Source organism: Rhinolophus sinicus, linkage group LG05 (assembly GCF_036562045.2).
Source record: "Rhinolophus sinicus isolate RSC01 linkage group LG05, ASM3656204v1, whole genome shotgun sequence".
Taxonomy (NCBI): Eukaryota; Metazoa; Chordata; class Mammalia; order Chiroptera; family Rhinolophidae; genus Rhinolophus; species Rhinolophus sinicus.
In genome coordinates, this window is record NC_133755.1 from 80681255 (window position 1) to 80693797 (window position 12543).

The window sequence follows — 12543 nt, forward strand, 5'->3', positions numbered from 1 at the left end:
AGCCGCGGGACGCCCCGCGAGACCGCAGACCGCAGGGAAAAGGCCATCACAACAGGTCGCCGCTCCGCGCCCGCTTCCGCCCCACCCACAGCGCGCGCTCCCGGACCCGCCGCGGGAGCTGAGGTGCCCGCCTGGACGCCTGCGCACTGCGGTTCTGCCCGCGGCCTCCTTTCCCCTCCCCCAATCCGGTCGCACGTTGCGCCTGCGCAGTGCACGTTCCCGGGCTGCGGCAGCCATGCTGAACCCATACGGAGAGGCGAGTTGGGGGGGGACAGGGTCGTTGACAGCGGGATAGGGAGCCGGGATATGGAGAAGCAGCTGAATTAGATTGCTCCGGGTCTCTGGAAATAGGCCTGGGCCAGGCAGTTCCCTTGGCCCCTTGCGCGACCCCCAGGAACCTTCGGAAGACTGGCCCCGTGGGGGGGAGGGGGCTGGCACGTGACCCGGGTCAGCCAATCTGAGTGTTGCTGACGTGGCCGCGCGGCCCCGATGATCTCCCCACCCCCCCAGCTCTGTCGAGAAGGGAGGGGCTGGGGGCTACGCCCCCTCCCCCAACACAGTTTCAGTTTCCGGGGGGGTGACACCCCGGATTACATCCTCCCCCCGCACCAAGCCGTGGGGAACATTGGATCCCCCTGGAAGGTTCCACCATCCAGGTAAGAAGGGGACCTTGGACGGGGATGTTGCCAGTCATCCAATGGGGGGGGAGCCCGGGAGGGAAATTTTTGGGGTTCAGAGTAGAATCCTGAGGGTGGGTTTGTCCTTCTAATAGTTCACAGCCAATGGGAGCGTGAAGGGGGGCGAGCGGGCTAGGGCACTGCTGATGGGGGAGGGGAATGGCCAACCTCAAACCTCCAAACCAAGTGGAGGGCAAAGGGGCGGGGGCGGTGTGTACCCCCCCATTCTATTCGTCCCTTGGGGGGTACAGGAACTCGGAGCCAGGTGAGGTTTCCTTTCGGCGGTCGGAGGGAAGGGTGACTTAGTGGGCTGAGGTGTGGGAATGGTGACTAGTTCCTACTTTTTGGGATGTGATGGTTTAGGGTTGAGTGGACAATCCGGGGTGTGAACTGAGATTGTTCCCAGGCGCCCACTCCCTGTCTCCCCGGACTCTGGCAAGAGCATTTCTGTGTTTCCTTTGTGTCAGCGTTAGGAAGCTCGGTTATCACATGGCATGCTGGAGATTACTCTTGGAGTCGCTTATCGAATTTGGGTGCATTCACGTGGACACTGCCTATGGAACCTTGTGCACAAAACTTTGTTGCCCCGTTGGGGTCTTAGCTGAGCATATGCCTACCCCTGGCTGAGGAGGGCTTACAGGCTGAAAGCTTAGGGGTAAGTTTAAGAGCAGAAACTAGGCCCAAAGTCGGTGCTGGGAGGGCGGTAAAAAGCGTGGTCTGAGACTTGAGGGAGTGAGGCTTAGGATCTGGAATCATTTCGCAAATCACAAGGTTTCGGGTTTCTCCAGGGTGGCGTTTTTTGCCTCCATCCCCTCCCCCATTCCTGAACAGTTCTCTCCTTGTGTACTGCGGGGGAGGGAACGGAAAGGAGGGAAGAGTTACTTTTCCAAATTACTGAGTAGCAGTAGCCTCCTCTGTGACTCATGTGGGGGAAGGGAGGACTGGGAGGGAGAGGGGAGCAGTGACTTTCCGGAATGCGGGGAAATAAGCCAGAGTAATGCCTGGCTGCCCTTTCGCTTTCTAAGGCCCACTATTTTCTCGCCCTCCTAAATTTTTCTTTCCTGGCCGGCCTCTGCAGACTTTCAAGGCCCCGGGTGGAGAAAAACAGATTTGGGAGGCTGAGCTACTGGGGAATGCAATGGGGGAGGGGAGAAGGCCCTTGCAAAGTTGCTGTGTCATTGCCCTCCGCGCGGCTACCCGGCGGACCCGCATGTACTTTTCGGGCCGCAGCCTGATAATCTTGCGGAAGGGGTGGGGTACGAATCTACTTTTCCAGGCGCACTTCTCTCCTGCAGGGTTTGCGCGACTAGGGAGGTCGTGGAGACTGGAGAGTGACGGCCATTTTAGACGCAGTAACCGAGGTTAGGGCTAAAGAGCTATTGAAGGAGGGTGATGTGGTTGGAGCTCAAGGATCTTCTAGGCCCTCGCGAGCGCTTCCAGAGGGAGGGCGTTCTTATATTCGTTGACTTGCTTTTTTTTTTTTTGATAGGCATAGTATATCTTCCTTGGTGTCCAGAAAAAAGGAAATGGGGGGGGACCTCCCGCTGAAACCCGGATGGGGGATATTATTTCTGCCATTTGGGGTGGGAGGGAAGCCCCAGAGGTGGCTTTAGAGATCCAGACCTTGTACTCTGGTTCTTCATTCGTAGTTTAACCCTATTCAGATCAGATTGTGGGGAAGACTTAGATAAGTGGGTTGGAGGGGAGGGGGCGAAACTGAGCTCCCAAAATGGCTCCTGCCCCTCCTCGGAGGCGGACGGCCCGGGGGGAGGGGAGAAGGGGAGAGAAGGAGGGGGAGGGCTAGTGAGCCGCAGCCGCCGCCTCCTCCGCTCGCCCTCCTCCCTGGCGCTGACCGATGGACCAGCTGCTCCGTGGGGAGGACTCCGGACCCTGGTGGGGGGTGGGGGGGCCCTTTCCGCCCCCACGGTGGAAGGGACCCTAAGAGGGGGTTGTGGGCATGCCCTCTGGGAGGAGGAGGCGGGGAGCGTGAGGAAAAGTCTGAGCTCTCTTGGTGGTGGTGGTGGGGGGGGTTCACCCTGATTCGCCCCTCGCAGTACTGGTTTTTTCCGCTCTGAGCCAGACACCGGAATGAAGTTTGGGGAGAAGGTGGGTTTCAGACACAGGTGTGTTGGAGATTTTGCTCCCATTTTAAAGGGATGCCGAGCTTTCGTTGAGCAGGCAGATATTTGTATTAATTGAAGGTATGAGTGGGGAAAAATTGGAGAGGTCCTTGGGGTGCAAGTTTTTGGAATGTCGTTTAGGTTTGGCTGTTTTGCTGGTAGAGTTTTGGGGAGTTCAAAGATAGATTCAGAGGACCGTTTTGTCTTTTGGTTGTTTGACCTGGGGAAGGGCGGGGACGATTTTAAGACTCTGACAAGCCTGTATCTTTTATTGCGGAACATAGAGATGTTAGATCCCGTTTTCGCTACATTTGGGAGCCCTTAACTGTTTATCCAGAGAACCAGGCCGCGGCTTTTAAGATGGCGTCTTCTTCCTCGTTTCAGATTCTTCACTGCAGCGGCCTCACTGCCGAGAACCACCACCCTCCAGGCGTCCTGCGGCCACACCCTGGCGGGCCGAGGTTGGCTACGCCCACACAGGCCCCTCCAGTCCTGCCGGTTTGGCCAATGGAGGAGCAACGAATGGTACGACCTGCCCGAGCTTGGCAGTCGCCAGTCGCACCCGGCCTGGACTCCTGGGAAGACTTTGTTGGAAGGGGAGTTGGGGAGAGGGTGCTGCGCCCCTGCCAACCTCCTTTCCCTGGAGTCACGGAACCACAGCGCAGCCAATTGGCTTGGAGCTATGGCGGGTTGCCGCCTCCCAATGGGTCTATGCGGCATTCTTCTGCCTGGTGACTGACGCCTTGGAAATGAAGTTTGTGACGTCATCCCTTCGGCTGACCAATAGAAAACGCTCCCGCGGAGAGGCGTACCTCCCCCTTCGACTCGGCATCTTGACGCGCGTGAGCGAGCGTGCGCGCGCGGAGAGGGTGGGGGGAATCTCGAGCACGGTGGCGCGCATGAGCGGCGAAGCTCCTCCCCCCTGCCTATATATAAAGGGCTGGCGCGGGGCTCGGCGGCGCCATTTCGCGCTGGAGTGGAGCAGCCTCTAGAACGGGCTGGAGGATTCTGCCTACCGATACAGCCTTCGGGTCGTCGGGGCCCGCCATTACAATCCACGTCCATCCGCTTGGAAATGGCCTTCGTCTCGGCCTATGACCGGTCCCGGCGGACAGTACAGACCCCGTAGAAGCCCCCGAAGCTCCCCTTTTTCGGGCCCCGCCCAATCCTCGGAATCTGTCCACCCCCTCTACTCCGCCCTCAAGAGGATTTCAAAGATGGAGGCGGCGGCTCCCTAAAGCACTTTTCGTGTTCATCCGCCTCCATCGAGATCGAAACGGGACCTCGTCCACTCCGGACGGTCCCAGCAGGAAGAGGGAAGCCTTGCAGACCAACAGCAGGCAGTATTGACGACGGTGTCTGGGATTGGGGGCCTTCCTAGGGTTTGAAGAGTCCGTTCCCCCCTTGCTCGCCCTCCTCTGCTGAGGCCGCCGCCATTTTCTCGCTGTCCGCCTCCTGCAGAGCGCGCCAAGCTGCCGGGAGCTTTCCGAGAAGCAGCGGAGGAGACTGCATTCGTGCCAGCCCGGTGGGGGGGTTGTCGCCTGGAGGGCAAGGGCAGCGCGCCCCCCCAGTTCCCGGGTTATGCTGGACCGGGCGGTAAGGGGAACCGAGGCCACCCGGACTTTCCGCGGTTGAGGGCAGCGCCGGTTCCCCACGGTCAAGATGCTGCAAAACGTGACTCCCCATAACAAGTACGTCGCCGGGAGTGGGAAAGGGGCGTTGGGGGATAGTGGCACCGGGATGTAGGACGTTGGGTTCGGAGGGAATACGGAACGACTCGGGCGCGTTGCTGATCGGTGGCGCGACTGTTGGGTCTCGGGGCTCGCGGCAGGGATTGAGCGACGGTTTTGGAATCTTGGTAGCATCCCAGACACTGCGTATAGAGGGAGTACAGGTTGTCAGTGTCTGTGTTACTTTTCCCGTGGTGGTCCAGTCGTAACCGAGCCGGGCAGAGCTAGGTCGGTGGCGGAACGTAATGGAGAAGGACGACATTGATTGGGCAGCGGATCCTATGGGTCTAGTGTTTAGAGACGGTTTGTCATAGTCTTTTTGCGGGTTCGTGGTCGTATTTTGTGCCTTATAGGGTTGCCATGGTGATAGAGCTTCAGGGACTGGCAACGGGAATTCCCAGCGTAGGGTAGAGGGATTACTGTTTCAGCCTGTGAGTTCCTACTGTCTAGGGTAGGTCGTTAAACAGCTTGTCTTTCAGTGACTGGATCGGTTTTGTGTTTGGGGGGGGGAGAGGGTGATTTGACAGGATTGAGAGGTTTTTTAAGGCGGGAAGGTGGAGCTAAGAATTCGTTCGTTCAGCTCTTGGCATGTAAACAATGAGATCTCAGGGTAGTGTCTTTAGTCTTAGGTCCTGGGGAAAACACCTGGTCCTGAGGAGCGCCAGAGAGAATGTAAACTCGAACTGCTCTTGGCTTTTGATCTCCAGAGTTGATGCTACAGTGGGAACTGTTGTTGGAATCATGTTTTTTGGCAGGATTGGGGGGTGGTCTGTCAAGGAACTTGCTGACCTTGACTGGGCACCTCTATTTTTTTGAATCCTTTGGAAAGGAGACTGAATTTGCAGATCGTTTTTGGGGACTGGCAGTGGAGTTATTCCAGGCTGTGAAGTCTGACATGCTTCTTGTCTGATTTTTTTTTTTTTTTTTTTTTTTTTGAGTTGGTGTGGTTTTCCGTTAGATTTTTTGTGTGTGTGTGTTTTTTTTTTTTTTTTTTTTTGCTTTGAAGTTAACTATGCAGAGCTTGTGGAGGGTGCTGATCTCTTCTGCTCAGAGGGAGTCTTAGGCAGCTCATTGGCATTCTACAAAATTCTCCATTTTGTTCCCTTTTTTCACCTGCTAGTCTCAGGCTCATCCACCTTGGCAACCACCAAGCCCCTAGTGAGCGCAGGCTTCAGTTTCTCTGCTCCACCCATTTTAGTTAAGTCCCATCCCCATGAGCCTGTGGTTCTCAGATGCTGTGTGCTATAAGAAACCATCTTGGCGCTTTTTTTCCCCTGAATAAAAAAATAATAGAGTTCATCAGACTCTGGAAGGTGGGAGATCTAGTTTTAAAAATAAAAGTAATGGGAGGGGAGACTATAATAAAAGTTCTGGGTGTTTGAATACTGTTTGTAGTTAATATCCACGTCCATAAACTTGTCCACCTGTCACTAGTTCCCTAACCTGGATTTATTGGGTGTATAGTATGAATTGCACTCTCCCTAATGTTTATGAGCTTACTACATCTAATTTTGTTTCCCGTTTTCACAGGCTCCCTGGGGAGGGGAATGCAGGGTTACTGGGGCTGGGCCCAGAGGCTGCAGCACCAGGGAAAAGGATTCGAAAGCCCTCCTTGTTGTATGAAGGATTTGAAAGCCCTACAATGGCTTCAGTGCCAGCTTTACAACTGACCCCTGCCAACCCACCACCTCCAGAGGTGTCCAACCCCAAAAAGCCAGGACGGGTTACCAACCAGCTGCAGTACCTGCACAAGGTGGTGATGAAGGCTCTGTGGAAACATCAGTTTGCATGGCCTTTCCGGCAGCCTGTGGATGCCGTCAAACTGGGTCTGCCGGTGAGTAGAGAGGTTGGAGTTGGGGGTGTGGCAACGAACGCGAATGTGTGTGAGTGGAGGTGGGTTGTGTATAGTGTAGCTGCTGCGGCCCCTAGGGATTCCCTCTCCTTTGTAGGGTAGATAACCACCGTATTTCTGCCTTCTTGGTCCTTTGTGATTAATCCAACCGTTTGCTACCTTGGCATCTCTCATTGTGCCTTCCATGTGTCCTTCCTTAACTTTTGTGCCCTGGCTCCATTTTACAGATTCCCACCCCGGGTTGGGAGAGGACCACGGTGGCCAAAATTCTTAGCTTCTTCCTCTCCCTCATGCAGCCAATGGATAGCCAGCCCCAGAGGTAATGTCACAGGATGGGAAACTTTCCAGAGCTGGCTGGGAGGTGGGTGGTTAGAGAAAGGCAGTAGGGGCCTCCTGCTGGGTGTTAAGAATTCTATTCCATTGTTTTCTGTCCCGGAGTTTAATTGGGGCCGCAGTTTTAGGGGACTGCTTACTCCTTTGACACAGAGGGGTGTGTGTATGTGTGTGTGAATGTGTGTTGGGGTTAGTAGTTTGCCTGGGAGAACAGGCATTTTTCAGTGGCTCTGACCTGGTATTTCTTTTTTTAGGATTATCATAAAATCATAAAGCAACCTATGGACATGGGTACTATTAAGAGGAGACTTGAAAACAACTATTATTGGGCTGCCTCAGAGTGTATGCAGGATTTTAACACCATGTTCACCAACTGTTACATCTACAACAAGGTGAGTTTTTCTGTATGTGTTCTTTAGTAGACGCGGAGAGCCAGTGAGTGCTCCTATTGTTGCTGATGTTTTGTCTACACAAAGTTGAAATTTTACTACAGAAGGTGTTCTCAGAGTAGTAAGTATTTAGAAAGTCTGAGCTCCAAAGGGTGCCACTGAACAATGACGGGGCTTCAGAAACCCGGTGTTAAAGGTTATTTAAGTAGAACACATATCATACTTGGGGATGGCCCTGTTTCTCAGAAATTTCCAGAGACCTGAGTAGAACAGGTTCTGTTCCCTTAGTTTTCAGTTGTCCTTGTATTCTGCCTGAGGGGCAGTGTTGGAAGAGAAAATGGGGATTAGTGGCCCAGTGGAGGTAGTTTTTAGTCCTAGATGGTGGATTTATCTAAGGGAGTGATGGTGCCTGGAGCTAGGAATTGCTCTGAAAAAAAACAGTTCTATCTTTTACTGGCATTTGAACCTTTTTGTTTCTTGTAGCCCACTGATGATATTGTCTTGATGGCACAAACGCTGGAAAAGATATTCCTACAGAAAGTGGCATCGATGCCACAAGAGGAACAAGAGCTTGTGGTGACCATCCCTAAGAACAGCCACAAAAAGGGGGCCAAATTGGCAGGTAGGAAGAGTGGGACTGGGACTTTTGCTAATGGAGACCAAAAGATGGGGAAGATGATCAAACTAATCATTTTTTTCTCTTTGCCAGCGCTCCAGGGCAGTATCACCAGTGCCCATCAGGTGCCTGCTGTCTCTTCCGTGTCGCACACAGCCCTGTATACTCCACCTCCTGAGATACCTACCACTGTCCTCAACATTCCCCATCCGTCGGTCATCTCTTCTCCCCTTCTCAAGTCCTTGCATTCCGCCGGCCCCCCGCTCCTTGCTGTCTCTGCAGCTCCTCCAGCCCAGCCCCTTGCCAAGGTATAGATCTGTGGAATTCTTCGGGGCAGTGGGGCAGGAAAGCTTGAATGAAGTGAACCTGGAATAAAAGGCTCCCATCTTGTTTCTCTCTGCAGAAAAAAGGGGTAAAGCGGAAAGCAGATACTACCACCCCTACACCTACAGCCATCCTGGCTCCTGGTTCCCCCGCTAGCCCCCCTGGGGGTCTTGAGCCTAAGGCAGCTCGGCTTCCTCCGATGCGCAGAGAGAGTGGCCGCCCCATCAAGCCCCCACGCAAAGACTTGCCTGACTCTCAGCAACAGCACCAGAGCTCCAAGAAAGGAAAGCTATCAGAACAGTTAAAACATTGCAATGGCATTTTGAAGGAGTTACTGTCTAAGAAGCATGCTGCCTATGCCTGGCCTTTCTATAAACCCGTGGACGCTTCTGCCCTTGGCCTGCATGACTACCATGACATCATTAAGCACCCCATGGACCTCAGCACTGTCAAGGTACCCACTGCATGGGGCAGCTGGGCTGCGTAGGCAGTGACTGGAGCCTAGGGAGCAATAAAAGCAGTCATTTCTCCTCATGGGCACACAGCAATCTTTGATTGTTGGTATTATCCTTCTACAAATAGTAGTGGGGCAGGGCAGATGGTCAGGTACTTAAGAGTCCCTAATTCTGGGAGTTTGAAACTAGGGTTTTGTCTTCAGAGCAACACGACTCATCTACAATTAAATCCTACTTATTGGGAGTGTTGGGTTTGGGGAGTTAAAAGCGGGGGACGATAGTCAGGGCCACCCACCCTCCCTATCACTTAGAAATGATTTTTTTCCCAAACATAGATATTTCTTCAACCCACCCAAATACCTTTGACTTCAAACTTGAACCTCAGGGCACAGATCCTTAAAGTCACCCCTACTGTGCTCTCAAAAGAGGGCCGCTCTTGCGGTGTCTGGGGTTGGCAGGGAAAGGTGAGTCTCCTGCCTGTGCAGCTTCTGATGCTGCCTCCTTCTGCAGCGGAAGATGGAGAACCGGGATTACCGGGATGCACAGGAGTTCGCTGCTGATGTGCGGCTCATGTTCTCCAACTGCTATAAGTACAACCCCCCGGACCATGATGTTGTGGCCATGGCGCGAAAGCTACAGGTGAGTGCCAAGGTCGGAGTCTGAAAAATAAATGGGTCTGAGGAGAGATTTTTGTCACCTGGCTGCATGCACAGTCTCAGTGTGAGGCTCTCCTAGGCTTTACAGTTGTAAACGAGCTAAAGCACCAGGTGGCTGGGTGTATGTAATAGGGGCACTGTCCCCCAGCATGGTTTTGAGTCTGCCCCTCTTTTAGGATGTATTTGAGTTCCGTTATGCCAAGATGCCAGATGAACCACTGGAACCAGGGCCTCTGCCAGTCTCTACTGCCTTGCCTGCTGGCCTGGCCAAGTCTTCTTCCGAGTCCTCGAGTGAGGAAAGCAGCAGTGAGAGCTCTTCTGAGGAGGAGGAGGAGGAAGAGGAAGAAGATGAAGAGGAAGAAGAGAGTGAAAGCTCTGACTCGGAGGAAGAAAGGGCTCATCGCTTAGCTGAACTACAGGAACAGGTATTTTGTCACTGCTCAGTTTACTGAGCAAGACGTTTGTGCCCTGTCTTTGCCCTGACTTCTTTTCTTAGTCTTTTTCTTTTTAGATTGTCTGTTGATGTGTTTTTCCCATTTCACATCTTGATTCCTTTTCCTCTCTAGCTTCGGGCAGTACATGAACAACTGGCTGCCCTGTCCCAAGGCCCAATATCTAAGCCCAAGCGGAAGAGAGAGAAAAAAGAAAAGAAGAAGAAACGGAAAGCAGAGAAGCACCGAGGCCGGACTGGGGTAGATGAAGATGACAAGGGGCCTCGGGCACCCCGCCTCTCTCAGCCCAAGAAGTCCAAGAAAGCAAGTGGCACTGGGGGTGGCAGTGCTGCTACACTAGGCCCCACTGGCTTTGGACCTTCTGGAGGAAGTGGCACCAAGTGAGTTCTAACAGGATAGGAGGCAGAGGCGAGCTTGGCTATTTCTGTAATCTCTTCAGGGGAAGGATGCTTTCTACCATTCCTTGTGCAGTTTTCTCTAAGCCAGGGGTTAGTTAGCAAATGTTTCCTATAAGTGGCCAGGTGACAGACACGGACCGTGGGGTCTCAAAGCTGCTCTGTTCTGACAGGACAGTGCAAAAGTAGCCATAGGCAATAAAGATGTGAATGTGAATCTGTTTCAATAAAACTTTATTTACAAAAACAAGTAGTAGGCCAGATGTGGCCCAGGGCCATAGTTTGCCCACCCCCTTCTGTAAACCAATCCGTTTTTTGTTTGTTTTTCATAGTGGGGTGGGTTAGTAGTGCTTTAAAACAAAAAGATGCACTTCTGCCAGCATACCTATATTTAGTTCTTAAAGCCCAAAATAAATGTAAAGTGGTTGGCATATAAGAATCTGTTTCCCTAATAGTGCCCAAAAGCCCATCTCTGGCTCAGTCATTTGCATTTAGGAAGAAAGCTCCACACCAAGCAGGAAATCCAAATTACTGGATTGAACAGTGGGAACATGTTAGGATGAGGGGTTAAGGATGCTTCTATAATTGAGTTTTCTTTTGCCCATAGACTGCCCAAAAAGACCACCAAGACGGCCCCAGCTACCTTGCCTACAGGCTATGATTCAGAGGAGGAAGAAGAAAGCAGGCCTATGAGTTATGATGAGAAGCGGCAGTTGAGCCTAGACATCAACAAACTACCTGGGGAGAAGCTGGGTCGAGTTGTTCACATAATCCAAGCCAGGGAGCCGTCTTTACGTGACTCGAACCCAGAAGAGATTGAGATTGATTTTGAAACTCTCAAGCCATCCACGCTTAGAGAGCTCGAACGCTACGTCCTCTCTTGCCTACGAAAGAAACCTCGGAAGCCCTACAGTAAGTGTGAATGAGGCCCCCGTGGCTGCAGCAGTCCTCACGCCTCAGGACAGTTGAGAGAAGGCTAGTGGGGTGTGCAGAACTGATGCGCTCAGTCTGCAGCTCCCAGGAGGTGGCAGGCGGGCGGGCATCACTGCCCTCCTGGTATTCAAGAAAGGAACTTGGTGACACTGGGGTGCAATAAAACTTTTGGTATTTACAGCAATCGCTGTCCTGATGTGTTGTTTTTTTTTTCCTAGCCATTAAAAAACCTGTGGGAAAGACAAAGGAGGAACTGGCTTTGGAGAAAAAGCGGGAACTAGAAAAGCGGTTACAGGATGTTAGCGGGCAGCTCAACTCCACCAAAAAGCCCCCCAAGAAAGGTGAGTATCTTGGACACCACTGCAAATTCACTATCTTCTGCCCTTTTGACTGGCTTGACAAATGGCATTTTTAACCTTCAATTTGATTCTGCAGCGAATGAGAAAACAGAGTCGTCGTCAGCACAGCAAGTAGCGGTGTCCCGCCTCAGTGCTTCCAGCTCCAGCTCAGACTCCAGCTCCTCTTCGTCCTCTTCCTCCTCTTCAGACACCAGTGATTCCGACTCAGGCTGAGGGGCCAGGCCAGTTGGGGCAGGAGGCTCCGCAGGACCGGACCCTTAGATGGCTCTGCCCCACCCCTCCCCTTGCTGTGCCACTTCCTCATCTCACTCCCTCCCCCCACTGTAGGAGAGCTGGCTCTGCAGGGGGGAGGGATGCAAGGACATGACTGAAGGAGGGACACAATGGACAAAATAACATTGAGTTCCCAGCCCCATTGAGAGGGACCTCTTGGGCATAGAGCCCCCATTCAAAATGGGGCAGGGCAGGACTACAGGGTGAGTGAGCAAAGGCTCCGATAGGGAGTTACCCGAGGTCATAGCTGCCCTGTTGACTTGTATAGGCCCAGTTTTGAGGTTGGTTCTAATTTATTTTAAGCTAGGCAAGGCTGAGGGGTGTGTGGGGCCATGGTCCCCTCGGCCTCCATGGGGAGGGAAGAGGGAGCTCATTTTTTACGTTGACATTTTTTTTTCTACTCTGTTTTCCTTCTCCATTTGGGGCCCCTGGGGGTTTCTGTCATCTCCTCATTTGGTCCCCTGGATTGTCTTTCTTTGTTAATTCTAACTTGTAAATAAAGAAAATATTATTCAAGTTTTGAGTCAATACGTTTCTGCAGTGCTTTAAAAGGAATATGATAGAATTGTCTGAATTTTGAGGGATGTATTCCTGAAGTGAGAAAAAGGCAGAGCCATCTGAAGTTGGATTGGGTCTTAACTTTTAAACCAGTAGGTTGTTGCTATGGTGATAAATGCATCTGCCCCTTGTGAAGTGCATCCTTCAAAATAACCTTAAGTTCATGATTTGCTTTGGTTTCGATTAAGCAAACCCCCTGGCTCGTTCATGCCACAAGAGTTTAGGATTCAAGACTTGAGACAGCCTCTGCAGTGCTGAGTGGGTGTTAGATACGCACTGGAGTGATGGATGGGAGGCAGCCCACTGCCAGTACTGGCCACTGGGCAGCTGCCTTGAGAAGGTAACTTAATTGGCTGTTTTGGCTTCAAATTGCAGATGGACAGAGCCCTGCATAGTTCATTAATAGAATGCCAGTTTAGAG

General features: G+C 52.5%; 1 protein-coding gene across 9 annotated transcripts; it reads left to right on the forward strand.

The window, feature by feature from the left end:
* Window positions 1-198: 198 nt before the first annotated feature.
* BRD2 (bromodomain containing 2) lies at window positions 199-12080 on the forward strand. Of its 9 annotated transcripts, XM_074332758.1 has the most exons (15): window positions 2510-2783; window positions 3182-3639; window positions 4259-4488; window positions 6058-6361; window positions 6607-6698; window positions 6967-7104; window positions 7585-7723; window positions 7811-8025; window positions 8121-8495; window positions 9007-9135; window positions 9329-9577; window positions 9719-9984; window positions 10607-10911; window positions 11151-11273; window positions 11368-12080. In XM_074332758.1, exons 6-15 carry the CDS (start codon window positions 6994-6996, stop codon window positions 11502-11504), a joined length of 2049 nt encoding a protein of 682 aa, XP_074188859.1. In that variant the 5' UTR covers window positions 2510-2783; window positions 3182-3639; window positions 4259-4488; window positions 6058-6361; window positions 6607-6698; window positions 6967-6993; the 3' UTR covers window positions 11505-12080. The 9 variants fall into 9 exon arrangements, with proteins under 9 accessions (XP_074188857.1, XP_019594230.1, XP_074188858.1 ...); XM_074332756.1 differs by lacking the exons at window positions 2510-2783; window positions 6607-6698 and adding an exon at window positions 199-656; XM_074332757.1 differs by lacking the exon at window positions 2510-2783 and adding an exon at window positions 222-656 and having other exon boundaries at window positions 3182-4488.
* Window positions 12081-12543: the final 463 nt, after the last annotated feature.

Coding starts and splice junctions, on each gene's coding strand:
- BRD2 (XM_074332756.1), top strand. CDS start 4,460: ATGCTGCAAAACGTGACTCCCCATAACAA. Junction 7,724..7,810: donor AAAGGGGGCCAAATTGGCAG/GTAGGAAGAGTG, acceptor TCTCTTTGCCAG/CGCTCCAGGGCAGTATCACC. Junction 8,026..8,120: donor CAGCCCAGCCCCTTGCCAAG/GTATAGATCTGT, acceptor TTCTCTCTGCAG/AAAAAAGGGGTAAAGCGGAA.